Source organism: Acipenser ruthenus, chromosome 46 (genome assembly GCF_902713425.1).
Source record: "Acipenser ruthenus chromosome 46, fAciRut3.2 maternal haplotype, whole genome shotgun sequence".
Taxonomy (NCBI): Eukaryota; Metazoa; Chordata; class Actinopteri; order Acipenseriformes; family Acipenseridae; genus Acipenser; species Acipenser ruthenus.
The window spans coordinates 8,596,132-8,619,282 of record NC_081234.1 but is presented as its reverse complement, the minus strand read 5'-3'; the positions used below and the strand labels follow the sequence as shown (position 1 = coordinate 8,619,282).

General features: G+C 43.0%; 1 protein-coding gene across 2 annotated transcripts; it reads left to right on the top strand.

Annotated features, from left to right (window-relative positions):
• The first annotated feature begins 462 nt into the window (after positions 1-462).
• LOC117397936 (glutamine--fructose-6-phosphate aminotransferase [isomerizing] 1) lies at positions 463-22,151 on the top strand. 2 transcript variants are annotated; one of them, XM_059013629.1, is made up of 19 exons: positions 463-650; positions 4,150-4,257; positions 5,020-5,127; positions 5,888-6,013; positions 6,351-6,409; positions 6,600-6,734; positions 7,575-7,636; positions 8,216-8,295; positions 8,495-8,603; positions 9,279-9,442; positions 10,686-10,781; positions 11,088-11,185; positions 11,641-11,761; positions 12,934-13,091; positions 15,732-15,846; positions 16,503-16,630; positions 17,158-17,325; positions 18,655-18,816; positions 19,333-22,151. In XM_059013629.1, the coding sequence occupies exons 1-19, from the start codon at positions 644-646 to the stop codon at positions 19,375-19,377; spliced, it is 2,049 nt and encodes a 682-aa protein (XP_058869612.1). In that variant the 5' UTR covers positions 463-643; the 3' UTR covers positions 19,378-22,151. The 2 variants fall into 2 exon arrangements, with proteins under 2 accessions (XP_058869612.1, XP_058869611.1); XM_059013628.1 differs by having other exon boundaries at positions 502-650; positions 8,498-8,603.
• The last annotated feature ends 1,000 nt before the right edge of the window (positions 22,152-23,151 follow it).

Sequence of the window (23,151 nt, the reverse complement as noted above, 5' to 3'; positions counted from 1 at the left end):
CGTGGTCGCGTTTATGTTTTGCATTTTACTCTAATTTTGCCTACTTTTAATTCTAGTATAGTGACCTACATGCAAGATATCTCTCTGGTACCGTGAATATGATTGCTGCTTGTTTATGTAATTCGCGTAAAAAGGAGTGTTAGGTGAATCGCTTGCAAACTGGGATTTGTTTTAAAGGTTTGTGAAAACATGTCTGGACGAATGAAAAAGGTGGTCCCATTAAAACTGGCACATCTACTCCCTAAACCTATACAGAACCATGCAGCACCGGCACAGTATGGGATATTTGAACTGGACAGAATGATGTCTGAAGAATATATTCCACTGTGTAAGAAGAGACGTGTAAGTTTTGGAGAGGCAAACAACTGTAAAACGTTGCATTGGCCACAATGCTTCTCTCTGTAACCCCTGCACCTCGTTCACACAGGCGGATACGGCATCCTGCTGCCACGTCTAAATAATATCGTCTTCAGGTAACGCAACTGACCACCCGCCGCTCCAATCAGGGAGGCCCGAAGAGGCGGGTTCGCCGGTCCCGTCCAATCAGAGAGCGACGGAGGGGGGCGTGTCGCGCCGCACAGGTTCTACTGACGCAGTTTCTGTGGAGAAGGAACTGAACCGCAGTGGAAGTTGCAGCGCAGACATGTGTGGTGAGTACGAGGAAAACAAAACAAACCAGCCTGTGTATTTATGCATTTAATAATGCATACAGAATAAGAGCTCTGTACAAGGCAGGCTAACAAGACACTCGTTCCAATATAGACGCGAGTCAGTCTCTCTAGCTATAATGCGTGTCAGTGGCGCATCCCTAATTCGTATTGTCGACAGCGCTGTGTCAGACACTTCACTGTCCGTGCGAAACCTTTTAATAATAAAACAATTGATAACGTCGTCGAGTGGGTGTGATGTTAAACTGGGGGTGAGGAAGGCGTATTTCAATATATATATAGCTGGCCTACGTGTACAGATGATGTTACGTTTTTGTATTTATAATTTTATATTACATATCTCCGGTACCGCTGTACTATTATTTAATTGCTGTTTCGGTGTGCAAATTATATTGTGTACAGACTTCCGGTCATTTTTAAAGGCTGCACGGTGGCGCATAGAGCTACAGAACTGGCCGGTCAAACATGAACAATGCGGGCTCTGTGCAGCGTCGTGTCAGTTCTATAAATGACGTAGCAGTTCCACACGTTCCACACGTTCCATGTTTTTAATATGTTCTTGATTAGCCCTCACTGTAGAGGTAACACGCTGGGCTCACACGCTGTGCAATGGGAGTCGTGTTTCTATCCCAGCTGAAGGTGAAGGATGGGTTTCCTGTTGTTCTTAAGCAGACACAGCTGGTGTTTGTGAAAGCTGGGACACAGAGGTGGGGATTGCCACAGGTTACACCCTGTACAGTTGGGAGTTAGCTGGCATTCAAGAATCTCAGGTAGTTTATGACTCAGTTGTATGGAAACTTTAGTGATGGACTGTTCATCTGACTCATCTAGGTTATTATTATTATTATTATTATTTATTTCCTAGCAGACGCCCTTATCCAGGGCGACTTACAATTGTTACAAGATATCACATTATACATTATTTCACATTATACAGATATCACATTATTTTACATACAATTACCCATTTATACAGTTGGGTTTTTACTGGAGCAATCTAGGTAAAGTACCTTGCTCAAGGGTACAGCAGCAGTGTCCCCCACTGGGGATTGAACCCACAACCCTCCGGTCAAGAGTCCAGAGCCCTAACCACTACTCCACACAATATTATTATTATTATTATTATTATTATTATTATTATTATTATTATTATTATTATTATTATTATTAATAATAATAATAATATTAATAATAATAATAATAATAATAATAATAATATTATTATTACATATTTTTACTTTGCATTTTCAGTTTGACCCATTTCATTAATAATAATAATAATAATAATAATAATAATAATAATAATAATAATAATCTCAAAGGATTAGGATTAGAGGGTTTTGAGGGTAGGTAGCACAGTGATCTGATTCCCGAGCCTTTTGTGCCTCTCACCTCTGGATACCCGGGTTCAAATCCATATCAGGTCACTCATGAAATGAGGTTCTTGACTTCAGCCCACATCACAAAACCACCTCCCAGTTCAGCACAACTCCCTGCTTCAGAGGGCTGGTGCTGGGTGCTTACAACACCTTCGCCATCAAAGATACAAGGGAAGCATGCGTCCCACGAATACAATGATGCAAACTTTCTTATTTTTTTTGCAGTGAGGTTTTTGCACGAAACCGGGTTTAAAATGTACCGACAGGGCTGGGTCTGGTCATCCAAATGGACCGTTCGCTCCTCCTTGCCAGTGTTCTGAATCGAGTCTTCTTTTTCATGGCATTGATAGTTTAAATGATAAACAGAGGTGTAGATATTTCATCAATAAAGTGTAGGTTCACAGTTATACTTTTAGCAGTGTGGAGTAGTGGTTAGGGCTCTGGACTCTTGACCGGAGGGTCGTGGGTTCAATCGCAGGTGGGGGACACTGCTGCTGTACCCTTGAGCAAGGTACTTTACCTAGATTGCTCCAGTAAAAACCCAACTGTATAAATGGATAATTGTATGTAAAAATAATGTGATATCTTAACAATTGTAAGTCGCCTTGGATAAGGGCGTCTGCTATGAAATAATAATAATAATAATAATAATAATAATAATAATATAGATGCACAGTGTTACTGCTGACTGGGCAGTTTGCTTTGAAGTTGCTGGTGGTCATGCAGAAGTCACTTAATGACTCGGCATGCGATCATTAGCATTAACTCTACGATTAATAAGAACAATACAACCTTTGAAATTCCACAAAACAGTTTGAGTTACATTTGCATTTTCCACATTTTTTGGTTGGTTTTTAGCAATGCAAATGATGTAATCAAATTCCATGCAATCCAAACATCTTTAGTTTTCTAAACTGACATCGAGTAAGATTATATTTATTTTCATGGCTTTAATAGCCTTCACCTTATCCCACTCCCTCTCACAAAAAACCTTTTTATTTTGTTTTATTACATTCTTCTCAAAGCATCTCTTTCAGTCCCTCAGCCAGACTCCCTGTGCAGAAATGCGTTTGCGATCCCCTCCCCTATCAATAAGGCCTTTGTGTGTTTGTTTGCAGTAATAATAATATAAAGCAGTGTTTGAGTGTTGAAGGGAGACCAGGCTGGAACAGAAGGAAGTTGTTGAGCTCACTTCGATGTCTTGCCACGCTGCAAAAAAAACTGCAAACGCAGTAAAACCATAAAAATGCTGAATCCATGAAAGACTAGCAAGCTTGCACTGGGGAAAGACATTCTCCCAGGGGGCTCTAGGTGGGCACAGTGACGCAAATTCACCAACTCAGTAATCTGCTAACTCACTAGCCGTTTTTGTGCAGTTCTTGAGGCCTGGGTTCAAATCCACCATGTTTTTAATCCATAAATAGCACGACTGTATGTGAACAAAACCTGATCTCATTGAGATTATTTTTACTGTATGATTTATTGCATATAGAGAACAGTTTACATTGAACTATTTGATAGCGATTTAGAGGTTGAGATTGTCAAAGGCTTTAAGGTAAAGTTGCAATTTAAGTTTAGGATTATGTTTTGATGCTCCTGGAAGCGTGGGTGTGATTGTTGAGCTACAGCAGGCACTGATATTAAAGATCTTCCACCATAACACCAGCTGAACCCTGCCTGAAATGTGACACCTGATCATAGCTAGCTAGAAAGAATGCGTGCAGTATGCCCGATGTCTGAAGAAGTTAAGATGTCGTCTGATGTGAATGTGACTGGTCTGGTAAGCCTGACCATGTCCTCTCTCTCTCTCTCTCACTGTCTCTCTCTCTCGCTGTCTGTCTCTCTCGCTGTCTTATCTCTCTCGCTGTCTGTCTCTCTCTCTCTCTCTCTCTCTCTCGCTGTCTTATCTCTCTCGCTGTCTGTCTCTCTCTCTCTCTCTCTCGCTGTCTTATCTCTCTCGCTGTCTGTCTCTCTCTCTCTCTCTCTCTCTCTCTCTCTCTCGCTGTCTTATCTCTCTCGCTGTCTGTCTCTCTCGCGCTCTCTTGCTCTCTCGCTGTCTCTCTCTCTCTCTCTCTCTCTCTCTCTCTCTCTCTCTCTCTCAGGAATCTTTGCCTATCTGAATTACCACGTCCCACGCACTCGCAGGGAGATCCTGGAGATCCTGCTGAAGGGGCTTCGGCGACTGGAGTACCGCGGATATGATTCTGCAGGTGAGGCAGCCAGCGGGGTTCTCTGCAGGTTAAAATAGACTTACAGAGGCTAGGGGGAGAACTATGCATCACAACTGCTGCTGCAGAGTCACTTACAATAGGACCTCGGTTTGACGTCTCATCAGAAGGACAGCGCACAAGGAGGTTGAGCGACTTGCTCAGAGTCACACACAGCGAGTCAGTGGCTGAGGAGCTGGGATTGAACTGGGAACCTCCTGGTAACAAGCCCTTTGTTCAACAACTGGACCGCCAGGCCTCGCACGTGACCTGCAGCAAATTATTTGACACCCTGATTTTTACTGCAGTAAAAAAAAAAAAAAAAAAAACTCTCAGGGGTAAAGTAAACCTGTTACCCCATCATAATACCTATTTAATAAAACAGAGAAACACTGCTCTGCACAGTAGAATATGTAATCTTTATTGCAGATTGCATGCAGGGATGGAAATAAGACTCCTATTGCTGCTTAGTAATTTCACCCATTCCAGGTTTTACAATTAGCTTGATTAGTCGCAGTGTAAAGGTAACAAGCTCAGGCATGTGTTATTAAACTCCTAGTAAAACCAGGAGTGATCAAACTGCCATGCAAGTTTTACATTTTTAAAAATTCTAAATAAGAGCGAATGAAGAAATCTGTTCATTTTTTTGCCTACATATGAAGCAGTGTTTGTTTTATTATTTAAATATTTGCCGCTGGCTCGTGGTGTGGATGGGGAACCCCCTTATGGGAACTCTTTCTCTCTCTCTCTCTCGCTCTCCGGCAGGTGTGGGGATCGATGGGGGGAACAGCAAGGACTGGGAGAAGAACGGCAAGTCGATCCAGCTGATCAAAAAACAGGGCAAAGTCAAGGCGCTGGACGAGGAGATCAACAGTAAGGATCCACGGCCTTGCTCGATTTTCTCCCTTTTTCAACACTATTTGTATCTGTAACATGAAGCTGGTTTCAATTTTATCTGTCAATAGACTGTGTTTGTAGTGATGGATATTAGTGAGTGTGAAAATCAGCTAATTATATTACACTGTGCTGAATTTTCTTAATATATTGTTAAACAAGAATAATTAAGCAGTGTATCACATCAATGCCAGGGTCTATATTATAAAGACATTTCAGATGACTGAATCACATCAATGCCAGGGTCTATATTATAAAGACATTTCAGATGACTGAATCACATCAATGCCAGGGTCTATATTATAAAGACATTTCAGATGACTGAATCACATCAATGCCAGGGTCTATATTATAAAGACATTTCAGATGACTGAATCACATCAATGCAAGGGTCTATATTATAAAGACATTTCAGATGACTGAATCACATCAATGCAAGGGTCTATATTATAAAGACATTTCAGATGACTGTATCACATCAATGCCAGGGTCTATATTATAAAGACATTTCAGATGACTGTATCACAAAAATGCAAGGGTCTATATTATAAAGACATTTCAGATGACTGTATCACAAAAATGCCAGGGTCTATATTATAAAGACATTTCAGATGACTGTATCACAAAAATGCCTGGGTCTACTCTGTGTTCTGTTTATATAATGGATAGTACAGTGGATAGTTGCTGCTTTACAGGCAGGCTCGCACGCTCACTCTCTGTGTCTTTTTCTCCCTCTCAGAGCAGCAGGACATGGATATGGACGTGGAGTTTGATATTCACCTGGGGATCGCTCACACTCGCTGGGCCACTCACGGGGAGCCGAGCCCGGTCAACTGCCACCCGCAACGCTCCGACAAAAACAACGGTGAGGATTAGCACCAACACGCACGCACGCCGCCCAGTGCGGTTACAACCCACCCCAATCACTGTGATAGACACAGCGGTGAGCATTAACACTAATGCACGCTCACTGTGCTAGGAATGTACATTGCATTGCAGTGCAAGCAAAGGTTTGAATTCTCACACACACACAAACACACACACACACACACACACACACACACAGATGTGCATACAGACAGATCTGGCTGTAACAATGGAACGAGTGCAGAACTTGCAAACGAACGCACATTCACGCTCTCGAGATGTAATGTAGGATTTTAATATTCTTTTTTTTAATTTATTATTATTTTTTTTTATAGAATTTATTGTGATCCACAATGGTATCATTACCAACTACAAAGACCTGAGAAAGTTTCTGGTGAGTACTGTGGGGGAAAAAAAAATGATCATCGTCACGATTTTGTAGTTTCAACAACCGTGAGGTTTCATGAATTTGTATGACCCCAATTGTATCATTTTTCCTGTTGCTTCTTTAATTGATTTCTTTTTGACTCGTGCAGAACGGTCCTGTGTTTTGACTGCCTGTCTGTCTCCGTCTTGTTCTGTAGGAGAGCAAAGGCTATGAGTTTGAGTCCGAGACCGACACAGAGACCATCGCCAAGCTGGTCAAGTACATGTACGACAATCGAGAGAGTGATGACATCAGCTTCATCACGCTCGTGGAGAGAGTGACTCAGCAGCTGGTACGTCGCTGGGGGTGCCACCTTCGACAACCTGAACTACAGAATTACAGCTTCAGGGATGGGAATAAGACGCCCATTGCGCAGCAGTGTCACCCATTCCAGGTTTTACTACAAGGTGGATTAGCCCCAGTGTATAGGTAACAAGCTAAGGAGTGGATTATTAAACTCCTAGTAAAACCAGGAATGGGTCAAACTGCTATGCAGTTGGAGTCTTATTTACATCCCTGAGCTTAGTTATTACTTTACGTTCGTACTATCATTATTATTAATTATTTCTTAGCAGACGCCCTTATCCAGGGAGACTTACAATTGTTACAAGATATCACATTATTTCCATTATACATTATTTCACATTATACAGATACCACATTATTTTTTTACATACAATTACCCATTTATACAGTTGGGTTTTTACTGGAGCAATCTAGGTAAAGTACCTTGTTCAAGGGTACAGCAGCAGTGTCCCCCACCTGGGGTTGAACCCATGAGCCTCCGGTCAAGAGTCCAGAGCCTTAACCACTACTCCACACTGCAGTTCTAGTGGCTTTAACTAATTTTAAAGATGAATTGATTCATTTTAAATATTGAGTCTTTTGAAGCGGTCTATTACTGCAATTCATACGAGACTAAAGATACGTGAATCGATTAAGTCATCGTTCACGTGTTCTGATTGATTGCTTTTTAAAAGAGGACGAGAGTAATGCACTAATCAAGTCACCAGAACCTTGAAGGTCGGTGGTAAAGGTTCAGGAGATTTACAATTAGTTTCAAGCTTGTACACTTTTTGTCTTGAGTGACGTTTCTGTTTTCTTGTGTTTTTTTTTTTTTGTGATTCTTCAGGAGGGAGCTTTCGCCCTGGTGTTTAAAAGCATCCATTTCCCAGGAGAGGCTGTGGGAACCAGGTATAGTCACTGATGCTGCTTTTACTATGTGCTACAACACGCTCATCCATTTCATCAGCCAACCTTCATGCACTTTCAGTCACAACAGGGATGGAAACAAGGCTCGGATTGCATAGCAGTTTGATCCATTCCTGGTTTTACTAGGAGTTTAGTAAGGCACACCTGAGCTTGTTACCTAGACACTGTGGTCAAGCTTGTATTAAAACCTAGAATGGGTAAAACTGCCTTGCAATAGGAGTCTTATTTCCATCCTTGCACAATTGGCCAAACTGATCATGGTCTTAATGTCTAAAGTGCAATTTGACACTTTTTTTTTTTTCTTCTTTCTTTCTAGTTTTGTAATTACCATAAAACATGACGCAGGCCATTTGTTGCCAGGTTATTGCCATGTTTCTGTGGGATTTTTACATTGTGTGTTGTCCCTGTACAGATGAATGATTTAACTGCTGTAATTAAACACACACACACTTGCATCCCCTTACTCTTGTAATGTGTTGCTATGCAAGCCATCCCTGATGCTGTTTCATGCCTTTGCCCTCCGGTCTCACTGGAAAGTGTGTTTCTGTGCTGTTTCTGTAGGAGAGGGGGCCCCCTGCTGATTGGAGTGCATAGTGCACACAAGCTGTCTACAGACCACATCCCCATCCTCTATCGTACAGGTAAATATAGCAGATCGTATATGGGGGCTATATGAAACAAGCTGATATCCACGCCTTGAGTGTCTTTGCCACACTTTCTGGCTAAAGATCTAACTGTCTTTACATCAATTGAAAAGATTCTCGATCCCCGCCCCCCTGCCCTTCCCTATTTTAATTTATTTTCTTCTCCTCTGATTCTGGTCGTGCGTTTTCACTCCAGCAGGGAAAGACAAGAAGGGCTGCAGCTCCCTGCCCCGAGTGGACAGCACCACCTGCCTCTTCCCCATCGACGAGAAGGGTGTGGAGTATTACTTTGCTTCGGATGCCAGGTAACGAGCACGCTGCAGCAGGGCGTGTGTGCGCTTCTGTGCTTGTGTCGTTTCACAGAGCTTAACAATGCGACTGTCTGTGTGTGTGTGTGTGTGTGTGTTATTAGATAGTGTTGCGACTGTGTGTGTCTCTGAGGTTCTCATCACCTCTTCAGTTATAAATGCATTGAAACAGCCTACCAGGTGAAGTATTGTAGTACGATCTAAAACACAAGGAACATCTGGTCAAAAAATAAACTAGATTCTGCTCTAATAAATAAAACCTCTTTCTTATGACCGTGTGTGTTTGCTTTTGCACTATTTAAAAACAAAACAAAAAAAATTATAATTAAGACTCTTTTGGGGGGACATAAAAGATTTGCTTTTCTTTTTTAAAAAGCGTTTTAAATAAAGCAGCGCCCTGCACAGACACAAACTGTCTCTCTTCCTTTCTCTGGACACACAAACAAATCGATCTTCTAGCACAATGCATGGTATTTTATGCAGTTTTTAACTTGCTTTTCCCAAAAGCTATACTATGTGTTTACCATAGTCTTCCCATGTGTTTCTTCCCATATGCATTACCATACCTCGCTTCACTGTGCTTTGTTACACTTTGTTTTTTACTACGGTGAAATGTGTGTAAGGCTGGTGATGTGTTCGTGCGGCGCCCTCATGCTGTCTCTCCCTCTGCAGCGCTGTGATTGAGCACACAAACCAAGTGATCTTCCTGGAGGATGATGACGTGGCCGCCGTGTCAGAGGGGCGTCTCTCCATCCACCGGATCAAACGCATCGTGGGGGACCACCCGGCACGAGCCATCCAGACCCTGCAGCTGGAGCTGCAGCAGATCATGAAGGGTGGGGGTCCGGCGTATGCACGTTCACACCCCGCAGGGATGGAAACGAGACTCCCAATGCATTGATCCTTTGAAGCACGCTTTATAAAAAGTGCTTTTCCTACAAAGAAAAAGCTCCCTATTAGAACGTTTTTATTTGTTTTATTTTAAATATTATTTATTTGAAGATATTGATAAATATATAGTGCAGACTCACTCATAACCACTGTCTTCCATTAACCTACAGGTCAGGAATTTGTATAAAGTCAACAGTTTTTAGATGTATACCCAGATGTAATCCGAAAGGTCTATAAGAGGCTAAAAGACAGGCAGGCAGACGGACGGGGATCCTTATAGATACCGGTCCCTGTATATTGACACCCCATATCTAATCAGACATTGAGGGCACGGATGTTAAACTGATCCTAGACGGGGAGCTGGAGATCTTTCAAGACCTCCCTCCCTGCGTGTTGGCTGGGACTGGGATCAGCTCTGAGTTCTCTCGCTGTCATGTGTAAGGAATGCCCTGACTGTGAGGCGAGCTTGTTCACAAAACCAGTATTGGGTAAAAGTGTGGTTATCTCCCCAGACAGGCCCTGTAATTTACAGCTGTGGTTTATGTAATCAGTATTGCTTATGAAAAACCAGGTTAGCTACAGAACGAAAACCACCGCTCTCGGGTTTGACTGCAAGCGACCACAGGTATGCTTTTTTTTATTTAATTTTTTGAGCTGGGATTGAATAGGAGAGAGAGGGAGAGATGCACCTCTGTCGTCAGCAGGGGTCACTGTTGTACCACGAGGATTGGATACAAAGGCTCGTCTTAAAGCTTGCTTGCTAGGACGGTGATTCTGTGGAGGCACAAGGGTACGCTTAAGGGACCGTCCACAATTTCTTAGTTTTGGAAGTTTGTTTAGTTTTCCCGTTCTTAATCGTACAGACCAGATGAAGTAAATATCATGAGAATCTGCTCAGCCTTAATCTAATGGTAACTTTACACTGGTATTTGTTGCGTTAGTCTGCATATCGCAGGTACTGACCGGGCACTAACTCTTGGTTGGATAAGCTATCGAAGGCTGTATCTTGAGAGTGGCTTGTCTGATTTTTAATTGAATTGCGAACGTGTTGGCGTTTGTCATGAGGTGCTGAATTCTGTATTGTAACGTTGACCTTGGTTGTGTGTGGAGTCTGTTAAGTGATTTGGCAGGGGTGTGTGTGTGTGTGTGTGTGTGTGTGTGTTCCTAGCTGTCTCTGCTTCTCCGCAGGTAATTTCAGCTCCTTCATGCAGAAGGAAATCTTCGAGCAGCCAGAGTCCGTGGTGAACACTATGAGGGGACGAGTCAACTTCGACGAAAACACAGGTACACCTTCATGTGCTGATGGTCATAACGAAAGCATCATAGCCTATTGGCAAAAAAAAAAAAAACAACAGCGATTCTTTGCATTCCCTGGTCTCCACCTATAACTATTAAACACTCAATAACACTAAGTTTAGAAATACTAAAACAACATATTCAAATATTAATTTTATATTTGTATTTCTAAATCCCTGGTACCCACAAAAACAGGGAATGAGCCAAGCATGGTTTATACGTTTTTAGTATGGCATTATTGTTTTTTGCTATTGGCTGCGTCTGAAATCCCTGCGTTGTGATTGGCTTGTCTAGTGATCCTGGGCGGGCTGAAGGATCACATCAAAGAGATCCAGCGGTGTCGACGCCTCATCCTCATCGCCTGTGGAACCAGCTACCACGCAGGAGTGGCGGTGAGTCCTCTTTATACTTCACTGGCAGTGCCCTCGCCCTTCCTGCTTTCATTCCTTATCTCCTAACTGCAAAACCCGAAGCTGTGTCTAAATCTCCTTTAAATCTACACCCCTATCTCTCTGTCAAACTCTTTTCTATCTTTAGGTAAGCACAAGACTGATAGGTAGTTGTACAGAATTTTAAGTGGAATTAGACAGACTGTGCGTTATGGAAATGAGACTCCTATTGCATAGCAGTTTCACCCGTTCCGGGTTTTAGTACGTGCTTGATCAGCCCCAGTGTATAGGTAACATTCTCAGGTGAGTTTTGCTAAACTCTTAGTAAAACCAGGAATAGATCAAACTGCTGTGCAATGGCAGTCTTATTTCCATCCATGCAGTCCTGTCTATGAAACCTGTCTGTTTCCCTGTGCTCTCGTTCCCTGTTTGACTCCTCTCTCTCTCTCTCTCCTCAGACACGGCAGGTGCTGGAGGAGCTCACAGAACTCCCTGTCATGGTGGAGCTGGCCAGCGACTTCATGGACAGGAACACGCCCGTCTTCAGGGACGATGTGTGCTTCTTCATCAGCCAGTCGGGTAAGAGAGTCCCTCCTCCCAGTTCCACCCCATCATGCCTCCGCTTTAGTGAGGGCTATTTGCTCGGGTTTGGCCCACGCCAAGGCCAGGTGACCCTTGTTCAGAGTTGATGTTATCATAACTAATGTATGGCCTAAAGTTTTGCATCGCCCTATAGAATTAACTAATTTTGCTTCATAAAGGCAAGTGAAGCCTGCTGAGTAATGTTATGTTAACATAGTTAACTTGAATTACTGGCTTCGGGTAGACTTTTGTGATATCATTTTCCAGTTTCTTTCTGATTTACATGATGTTAAAGAAGTGTCTCAATTCTAGGCGATGCAAAACATTTGGCCATAGCTGTACCCTTTTCTTCTTTTAAATACGTATGTATTTTTTCTGTTTTATCATATCTTGGTGACTCTCTGAAGTTTTAAGACCCTTTCAGGATTTAGTAAGGGATTTTTTTGTTTTTGTTTTGATAAATAAATTAGAATTGGAATATCATTTTGTAGTGCGGATGAAAGCTGAGATGCTGGCGGCTGGCTCTGCTGCCTTCCTGTGTTTTATTTGGACGCCGTACCAAGAATGTATAGCTGCCCTGGCTCTGTGCCACAAGACTGTGCCAGCACTTGCAGGCACGCTAATGACAACCAGACCCTGCACAGTGCCTGCTAATCAGCCCTGAAACATCGCTGCCGTTTCTCCCTGGCGATGGAGCATTCAGAGCGATCCTTGCACCATCTCACAGTAATATCGAGACCGTGCATGCAGGCAGTACTGCACAGCAACAGTAGAAAGAGCCTAGCTAACATAGTCCCTATGATGGCATCATTACATTTTTATCTGTTTCAGCCTAAGCTATTCTGTGCATGTTCTTACTCTTTTGGGGTGTGGTATTTTATGCTAACTGTGTTTCTATTTACTCAGTTACTTGTTTGCTTGGTTTCTGTTAGTACCATTAAAGTATTTTTTTTGTTAGTTTAAGCGAGAACTTTTAATGCAGAAGTATTTGCTCATGCCCCACCCAGAGTTTTAGATTAGAAAATCTATGTGTGCAAGGTGTGCATAAACATAGACATACACGACTCTGTGTGTGTGTGTGTGTGTGTGTGTGTGTGTGTGTGTGTGTGTGTGTTTGGAGGATCCTGTGTAACTGGTACCTGTAACTCTGTGTTTCATCCCCTCTCTAGGTGAGACTGCAGACAGCCTCATGGCTCTGCGGTACTGTAAGGAGAGGGGTGCTCTCACCGTTGGGGTCACCAACACTGTCGGCAGCTCCATCTCCAGGGAGACGGACTGCGGGGTGCACATCAACGCCGGCCCGGAGATCGGGGTCGCCAGCACCAAGGTGAGGGGGCGCAGAGGGACAGGGGCGATCACCCTCTTTTTGTTTTATTTTGTACGTGTGTAACGGCTCCTGTTTCCCCTCACATGCACTACTTTCCTTCTGAGCGACTGACGCCTCGCCTCTCGCTTCTGAATGCCTGCGGAGTGAGGAGAGTCGGTGGGCTTGGGGCTGGTCCCGTTCTGAGCAGTAACCTCTGCAAGACTTTTAGAAAACAAACAAAAAAAAAACCTTTATAAAGGCATTGGCAGACACCTCTTCTCCTCTCAGCGTTTTGACTAAAGTTGCTATTGTTCCTAAGATTCTTTTTAGCAATACTGTATGTGATCAGATGTTTAAAATCAGTTATCCTTTAGTGTTCTCACTGGGGCGTGTGTTCTTGGGTGTTACCTCTTTTAGCACTGCAGATCTGTATGCAGGTCTAAGAGAGAGAACTCCACTCAGAACTGCAGACCTCTCTCATACAGTTTAAGAAAGATAACTCCAATCGCTACTGCATACCAATAACCTCATCCAGTATTCTATCTATCTATCTAAGCCCATTTTGTATTTCCTTTTCAGTAGAAAACACAGTTCATATTGAATCCTTAAATATAGTCTAGCTAAAGTAGACACATTTTTTACTGATGTTTTCATTAGTGTAGTTGACGATTTGATGGGTTGACGTAATGGCTGGATCAGGCTTCAACCCAAAGCACCCTGAATCCAGCTGTGAGGTCACTGCAGCCCCACCCCTCTCCAGATGTGCTGACACTGATATCAGGTGCTAGAGTTTGCTCAGCTGGAGCCAGTTTACACACTAGGACAGTTTTGTATAATTAGAAGTAATGCTCCCTCGCTATAATGTGGGTCTCTGGGGGCACAGCGTTATAACAGAAGAGTGTTAGAAACGGGGGAGGGGGCGGGGGGCGCTGCAGGACACAAAAACACATCTGACTACAATACAAAATAAAATAACTCCCTCTCCATGATGCACATATAGTGAAGCAAAACTGTGACTTTCCATGAATTAACCATGCATAAAGCACCATGTAATCAATGCTATATTTTTTACAAATGGTTACATTCCCACTCGTGGATCATTTTAATGAGCAGTTTTTAAACTATAAATAGCCGGGCTAAACGGCGATCGGGAGTTCAGTTCGAAGCGACAGACAAGCAAACTCAAGTGTGAGAAGGAGAGCGAGTCGGGAGAGGGGAAGAGGGAATGGGCACTGTGTGTGTGTGTGTGTGTGTGTGTGTGTGAGTGTGTGTGTGTGTGTGTGTGTGTGTGTGTGTGTGTGTGTGTGTGTGCGTGTGTGCGTGCGTGCATGTGTGCACGCGCAAGGAAGGAGTTGTCGCAAATAAAATTATAAATGCATGAAGTTTGGGATGAAGTATGTAATAAAATTCCTTTCCAGAAGTATGTGTTGAATTTTCCTGGAGAAAGTCTGTGTTTTTTTTAACATCTCGTTTTGGGTGTGGCTGTTGTGTGTTTTTTTTCCTTTTCCCAGCCAAGCTGAACTCCCTGTGCTAATGCTTTGTTCTGCATGCTGTACACTATAGGGAACGCAGCTCATTAGAAGGGTCTTTCTGACGGAACAGGACTTGGAATTGTCTTGAGTTTGAATTCCTCTGCCTTTGTTATTTGAATGTAATTTCCGGATCTTTTAAAAGTAATGAGACCTTGTTTTTTCTTTTGAGAGTGGAGTCCATTGAAGGCTGTTGCAACTCACCTCGCTTTCCAGCCAAGTATCAGGATCTGGCATTACGCTTGTGGAGCGTGCAATGCAGTCGGAACATTAGAAACCTGTTTGTGATGCTTGACCACACACTTTATTATTCACAGCTGGGGATGCAAAAAACTGTAGATGTATACATAGCAAACCACTTAATCGATTTGTGTCGAAGTACGTTCTTTGCATGGGTTATTGAGAGCATAAGCTCTGTCTGCTGAAACCGTGAGGTGTGTGTTACAGATTTCACTTGCAGTAAGAGCCTGTGCAACACGACCTATACGAATTCAGCATTATAGCACGACGGTGTGTGGTGTTGTGGGATATATTGCCATGCCATTGAGAGATGGTCATGCTGTATTGTGATTATGCAATAGAGGTCATTTTGAAATTTAAAAACAACTAACGAAAGTAGGATTAAAGAGAACCACAGTGGTGACTCGAGATATGACATCACGTAGCCCATTATCCATCAGATATGACATCACATAGCCCATTAGCCATCAGATGTGACATCATATTATCCGTCAGATATGACATCACATAGCTCATTGAAATGAGCAGGAGGACAGACCACTGCATAACAGCAGTGTGGAGTAGTGGTTAGGGCTCTTGATTTTTGACCGGAGGGTCGTGGGTTCAATCCCAGGTGGGGGACACTGCTGCTGTACCCTTGAGCAAGGTACTTTACCTAGATTGCTCCACTAAAAACCCAACTGTATAAATGGGTAATTGCATATAATAAAATAATGTGATCTCTGTATAATATGTATAATGTGATATCTTGTAACAATTGTAAGTTGCCCTGGATAAGAATAAAAATAATAATAACGAACCATACAGAAGCCCGGACGCTCCTCTCCTGTGTGTTTGTGCTGGTGCTCCCAGTATACCCAGCTTACCCAGTGTGCTCTGTGTGCTCTTCCAGGCCTACACCAGCCAGTTTGTGTCGCTCATCATGTTCGCCCTGCTGATGTGTGACGACAGGATCTCAATGCAGGCTCGCCGGCGAGAGATCATCCAGGGGCTCCGAGTCCTGCCAGGTGAGAGAAACACGCAGCGAAACAAAAAGCACAAAGCAGCAGAGTCGGGCTGCGCAGGCTCGTTTATCACTGGTGCTCTGTGTACTGCTTGTAAATGTTCAGCCTATTTCATTCACTACGGGAAGGATCTGTGTGGCTCTTGGTTTATTTGTGTGCATTCTGCTTACTAAATAGGGGAGCATTGTTTGGCAAAGTAGAGTCTGATTACATATGTTGTGAATTATTAGTTTTGACTTTTTTGTTTTTCATTGAGTCAGTCCCTGGATTGTGCTGGTACTTGATAATAAGAGTCAAGGCTACACGCTGGCTTGCTGCAGCTAGTGGACACGGTCAGCGGTGAATAAGTAGTACATGATGATGTCTGGTACAAAAACGAACTCCTGTACAAGTAGTAACGAAGCAAATAAATGCCTTTTGAACCAGTTAATAATTATTATTATTATATTTAATTTTACATGTTTATTAGGAAGGAAACAAGGTGGTTGTAGAAACTTATTTTCATGCTCTGATCATTCTCTCCCTCTCCTTTCTTTCTCTTTCTTTCCCCCCTCTCTCTCTTCCTCTCTCTCTCTCTCTCTCTCTCTTCCCCCCTTCTCTCTCTCTTCCCCATCTCTCTCTCTTTCCACCCTCTATTCTCTCTTTCCCCCCCCCCCCAGACCTGATCAAGGAGGTGCTTGCTCTGGATGATGAGATTCAGAAGCTGGCAATGGAGCTCTACCAGCAGAAGTCGGTCCTCATCATGGGCCGCGGCTACCACTACGCAACCTGCCTGGAGGGGGCGCTGGTGAGCAGCCTTAGCGTTTACTATGCAGCAGCTCAACAGTTCCATTAGATCCACTGTGTAGCAGTGTGTAGTCCGTTCCGGGTTTAATATTTTAGTTTGCTAAGCCGCGATGTGTCTATTTAGACGTGTCCCTAACTACAAAATCCGTACCGCAAGACAAAACCAACGCTAGTGCTTTCTTTAGCGTACTGAAAACACATTTGTGTACTTGGCTTGGTTTCTTACAGTTCTACCTTACAATTCTGATTTAAGTTTATGAATCTAAATTTAAACCCACAGTAAAACCTGGAGTGACTCAGACTGCTGTTTAAATTTAAAAATGTTTTTTTTTTCTTTTTTTTTTTTTTTCAAACCTGCAGTAGTACTGCAGTATTTTTATTTTTAAATGATTTCTGATTGAAACAAATACACCAGGTATTTTTGCAAAACTAAAGAATTTAAGGATGCACTGTTCTTTTGAATGCAGTTTTTTTTTTATTTGCACTGGGTTGTGTTTTGAAAGTTTATTTTTTTTTTCTGCTTGGTAGAAAATCAAGGAGATCACCTACATGCACTCGGAGGGGATCCTGGCTGGGGAGCTGAAGCATGGACCGCTGGCTCTCGTGGACAAGCTGATGCCAGTTATCATGATAATCATGAGGGACAGCACCTACACCAAGTGCCAGAACGCACTACAGCAAGTAGCGGCGCGACAGGTGAGAGGGAGGGAGTGTGTGCGTGCGTGCGTGTGCGTGAGAGAGAGAGAGAGAGACCACACCTACACCAAGTGCAAGAACGCATTGCAGCAAGTAGCGGCGCGACAGGTGAGAGGGAGGGAGTGTGTGCGTGTGCGAGTGCGTGAGAGAGAGAGAGAGAGGGAGAGATCAGGAGAGAGGGAGAGACCACACCTACACCAAGTGCAAGAACGCATTGCAGCAAGTGGTGGCCCGACAGGTGAGAGGGAGGGAGTGTGTGCGTGCGTGCGTGTGCGTGAGAGAGAGAGAGAGACCACACCTACACCAAGTGCAAGAACGCATTGCAGCAAGTGGTGGCCCGACAGGTGAGAGGGAGGGAGTGTGTGCGTGCGTGCGTGTGCGTGAGAGAGAGAGAGACCACACCTACACCAAGTGCAAGAACGCATTGCAGCAAGTGGTGGCCCGACAGGTGAGAGGGAGGGAGGGAGTGTGTGTGCGTGTGTTTGTGTGGGAGAGATCAGGAGAGAGAGAGGGAGTGTGTGTGTGTGAGAGATCAAGAGAGAGGCAGAGACCACACCTACACCAAGTGCAAGAACGCATTGCAGCAAGTAGCGGCGCGACAGGTGAGAGGGAGGGAGTGTGTGCGTGCGTGTGCGTGAGAGAGAGAGAGATCAGGAGAGAGGGAGAGACCACACCTACACCAAGTGCAAGAACGCATTGCAGCAAGTGGTGGCCCGACAGTTGAGAGGGAGGGAGGGAGGGAGGGAGGGAGGGAGGGAGTGTGTGTGTGTGTGTGAGAGATCAAGAGAGAGGCAGAGACCACACCTACACCAAGTGCAAAGACGCATTGCAGCAAGCAAGACCACACCCAGACCAAGTGAGATAACAGACTGCAGGGAGACGGGTGAGATGGTGTAGTAGAGAGGGAGAGCCAGGAGAGACCACACAGGAAAAAGAAGGTGTTTGAGAGAAGGGGAGGCACCGTACCTAAAAGTTTTGCATCACCTAGAATTTATAAGGATTGAGACATTTAATTAAAAAAAAAAAAAAATGAACATAATATATAATCAAACAAACTACAAAATGAGATCGCAAAAAGTCTACCGGAAGCCATAACAGCAGTACAGTATTTCATGTTAGATTTCGAAATGTCCGATTCTTCATTAAACTTTGTGAAGCCAAAATTAGTTCATTCTGTAGGGTGATGCAAAACTTTTTCCCTGAGTGACACGAGAGTGTTGTGAGAGTAGCGGGAGAGAGGGGAACATGAAGAAAGGTGTGTGTGTGTGTGTGTGTGTGTGTGTGAGAGGAGAGGTGTGGAGAGTGACCCATGCCCCGCCCCTGTTTCAGGGCCGCCCCATTGTGATTTGTGACAAGGACGACTACGAGACGATCAAGAGTTCGACCCGGACGATCAAGGTGCCGCACTGTGTGGACTGTCTGCAGGGCATCCTGAGTGTGATCCCCCTGCAGCTGCTGTCCTTCCACCTGGCTGTGCTGCGGGGCTTCGATGTAAGAGACGCACCTGCAACACGCCGCTGACTCCCAGAATATCACACTGCATGACTCCATACTGAAGACCTCAGAAACATGTTGGCATGGTTCTTCATCCCAAACCTTTTGAAATCTGATCCCTAAGCTTAGGGCAGTGTGTTACTGCATTGTTCCCTTAAGGAACAGCGATTTTCTGACTCTTTTATATATCTCGATATTCCCATATCAAGGGAGACTTAATCACTTTTGCAATATGCTTTGGTGTTGGTGTACAGTAAAATACATATAGGCCTACATGCTTCTGTAGCAAAGTCAGTACACAGACACACACACAGCTTCTTTACGGATGGCTTTGTTTGCAGTTCAAACCAGGTCTCCGTTTCGAGAATATTTAGCAAGACTTACTAAACTTCTGTCCCATCTTCCGTCACGAGCAATTTCACATCTGCTTTATTGTCTCTACGTTATATGTGAACTCGCAACCCTGATCTGAAACCGCAAGTTCAGCACTGATGAGCTCTGTTTCTCCTGCAGGTTGATTGCCCAAGAAACCTGGCCAAGTCTGTGACAGTGGAGTGAAGACCACTGTACCAGGAAACCAGACTGGAATACATCATTAACTAAAAAAAAAAAAAAAAAAAGATATTTAGATACGTTTGTGTTTTTATATGTTTGTTCCGCTGCAATTTTAGTGCAACTCGTTTGAAATCGGTAGACGCGCTGTACTTGCGTGTACATTCTCTGTTCCCTTTCAGAAAAGTCTTTGCATTCTGTTACTGTCGCAGTCGAAAGTGTTAGCAAACCATTCCTGGAATTCTCGGGCGCTGTTGCTTCCTCCTGTGTGCTGACAAAAAAAAAAAAGTTGTAATAGTGGGATTGATATTTTTATCCGAATGTCACAGGAAAATGGTCCCGAAGCTTCTTTGCATTTTGGTCTTCCCTGAATTTTGGTTTAGCTGACGTTTTAACGCAAAACTGTAGAGTGCTCTTCTACGTGTGTTTTTATGTATTTTTGTTTGTTTGTTGAGATTAGCTGGGCTTCGGCTGGTGGTTATCACCCTAAGCACCTGTAACTGAATCAAGCGCGGAGTCTAAAGTTTCAGTTTATCCATTCAGTTTGCTGACGTGAAACACAATTTCTGACACTCGCTCGTAGGATGCAGTATGCCCGAGACAGCGCCTCCTGCTGGCCTGTTCTAGTTACTGCCTGATCTGAGAGTTTTTAGTTGGTAAGTTGCCTGTGGGTTGGCAGCTCCAGTCCTTGAGTGCCATAAACAGCAGAGGAAGGAGCCGTTGTAGTCTGGCACCTAAAGTTACATTTTCAATATTTAAGTCCTGTTTGTGGCACCTTGGGAACAGCGGATCCTTTGCAACTAACTTTTAAACGCTGAAGTGCACCGTGCTTTTCAAATGAATGTTACAACGTTTCCATGTTTACCTGCTATGTTATTGAAGAGGCAGCGCCTTCTGTCTGTGCCTCCTAGTTTACAATTTGAACAGGAATCGGATAAAATGAAGAATTTGGTGAGTGGGGAGGCTAGTTCCAGCCCTAGCCCTGCTGTTTTTCATCTCTTTTTTTCTTTTTTCATAAGATTGTGGGACCATTCTGGCTTTTTTCGATACAGGGTTTCATTTTTCGCGGGGTGCAGCCAACCCCCGGGCAATGCTGGTTATAAATAAGACTCCCGTTGCATAGCAGTTTGAGCCTTTCCAGGTTTCACTGTGATCTTAATTAGGTTCACCTGAGCTTTAATGATAGACGCTACAGAGGAACATTTTATGTGATCCTAAATAAGCTCACAGTAAAACCTGAACTGAGTCTGCTATGGGTTTCATGTCTTGTTTCTATAGATTGGGGGACCATAAGATGAACACAGTCCCATTTTTATAAAATGGACATTTCAGATCAATAATGAATTGGTAAGTGAGCAGGACTTTATAACAGGCTGCTGTTTAAGGCTGAAGCCACACACCAAATAGAAAAAAAGGTACCAAGTTTCAATGGAATTGAAATAGAGGTTCTTGCTTAAGACATTCTTTTCATAGTCAATGTAGTTTCTGGATTGGTTGCAAAATATTTTAATGTATTTAAAAAAAAAACAAGATTTGGATGTACTTCTTAAGAAATGTGAAACTATTGTACATTAAATCACTAGTGATGGTAAATAAAATGTACGTTTTTATATTCTTGTTGTGTTTGCAAGGGAACCCTGGCTATATGAAGAAAAAAAATATATATATAAAAATTATAATAAAATAAATTGCTATTCATCAAACATTCCTAGCCCTAGAAGGCCAGCATCGGTCTAGAGTGCTTCCGTGAATGAATTCATTTAAACAGAAGGACCTGGTTGTTTAACCCCTGATGTGTTGATATGAGGTACCGCGCCAGCTCTTGCATGCTGTTTGGCTTCAGTTGCAGTGCAGTCTGGCACTGTGCTGTGAACCGGGAGTCAGCACGCTCCAAGCATTACTGCTGTTGCTCGTACCGTGGAGCTGCAGTCTGTGTCTCCATACCTTTCCTGATTTCACTGAATAATGAAAATCAAACCCCCAACACTTGCTGCAAATACAGCTGTGGCTCAAAAGTGTGCATCACCTAGAATTTTAGGATTGAGATGTTAATTAAAAAAAAAAAACTATGAACATTATTCAAATGATTTGTATTTAACATCATGCAATTAAATAAACTGCAAAATCTGAATGCAAAAGTCTACCGGAAGCCATAATAGTAGTACAGTGTTTCATGTTAGATTTAAAAATTGTCACGTTTTTCATGAAGTATATGGGAAAACTACAAAGCGGTATGTAATTCAATATGTTAACATAACGTTGTTTAGCAGGTTTCATTCGACCTTTTTGTAAAGTAAAATTAGTTAATTCTATAGGGTGGTGCATTCACAAGGAATCGCTCCTTTTTCCAGTTGAGTGTTTTGAACCTTAAAATACATGGTTTCCATGCCAAGCTCCACAGGGTTCGAAGGAAGCGAGTCTTCCGAACCTGCGAGTACCTAATATACAAAGGATTTGGGAATCGAACCCACAAACTTGTAGATTTAACCTCGATTTTATATGAGTGAAGAGCTACTACTGCATAATCCTAAACAGCTGACAGGGTCTGCTATACATTCAATCAGGGCATACCGGCATCTTATGGCTCCCCAGAGTTCAGTGACGAAAGCCATCTGGAAAACGGGACCCTATTTAAATCTTTTGAGATCTGATCTGTACTTTTTTTGTTTGTTTGCCTGTTCTACGTTTTTCATCTTTTACATCAATATTATGTCACTTTTATTTTGGTTTGTAAAGCCTGTTATTTATTATAAACATGCTTTGTAACACTAAGAGAATAATTATTGTTTGTTTTTTTTTTAATTCAGCTGAGCCCAGAGCGTGAAATCAAACAGAATGCTGTGTGATTGCTTTTTGGGGAAGGGCAGGGGAAGTATTTTCATGAAGGCTCGTTCTCCTTTTTAAAGATTCAGGGTTCCTTCCTTAAACAGCAGCTAGAATTTTAATCTTTTTTTACTTAGACTTAACCCTGAAGTGAGACCAGCACTGCTGGAGAGTTTCGTAACTTTGGTACACATATATATATTTTTTTTTAAAGAATAATGCTGGGATGATGATCATGGACTTTTCAAATGTTCTTTCAAAATGTAAATGAATATTCAAATACCCTTTCATGCACGAATTATTGAAAATGGCTGAAAAAAAGCATGTTTGACAGTTTTGGACGTAATAAATATATTCAATTTTTAAAAAAAAAATGCTTTATATGGGGGGGGGGGTGGAAATTGCATCCTCCTGTGAGATCGTCATGCAACAAAAATTTAATGCATTATCTCCTCGTCTTGTATGAGGTCATCCTGCTTCTGCGTCTTCCACATAAAGACTAGAACAGTGTTTTTATCCATCCCCATATGAGGGTGCCATGCATGAAAGGGTTAATTACAAATTAGCTTTAACCCCCATCAAATTGCCTGCTAAAGATAGGACAGACTCACTTTTATTTCAGACCTTGGTATTGCATCGGTTTCTGTAGCAGGATGTCATATTAATAGTGTCCTTTTATAAATTCTGTCATGTGAGCAAATTGACACAGAATACATTTCAAGCAGTGTTTCATAGAACATCTGTCCCAACATTTTTTTATGTGATCCGAAACAGCTGTGTAGAGTGATGGGGCTCTGTGGTGATCTCGAACGCACCCCTGCTCATTGATGCAATCAATACCAGTGCTGCTGAATGTGATCAGAATGCAAAAGCGGGTGACAAGGCCGTGCACACAACGATCTGAGCATTCATTTCCGTGTGTGTGTGTGTGTGTGTGTGTGTCTGTGTAAGCATAAG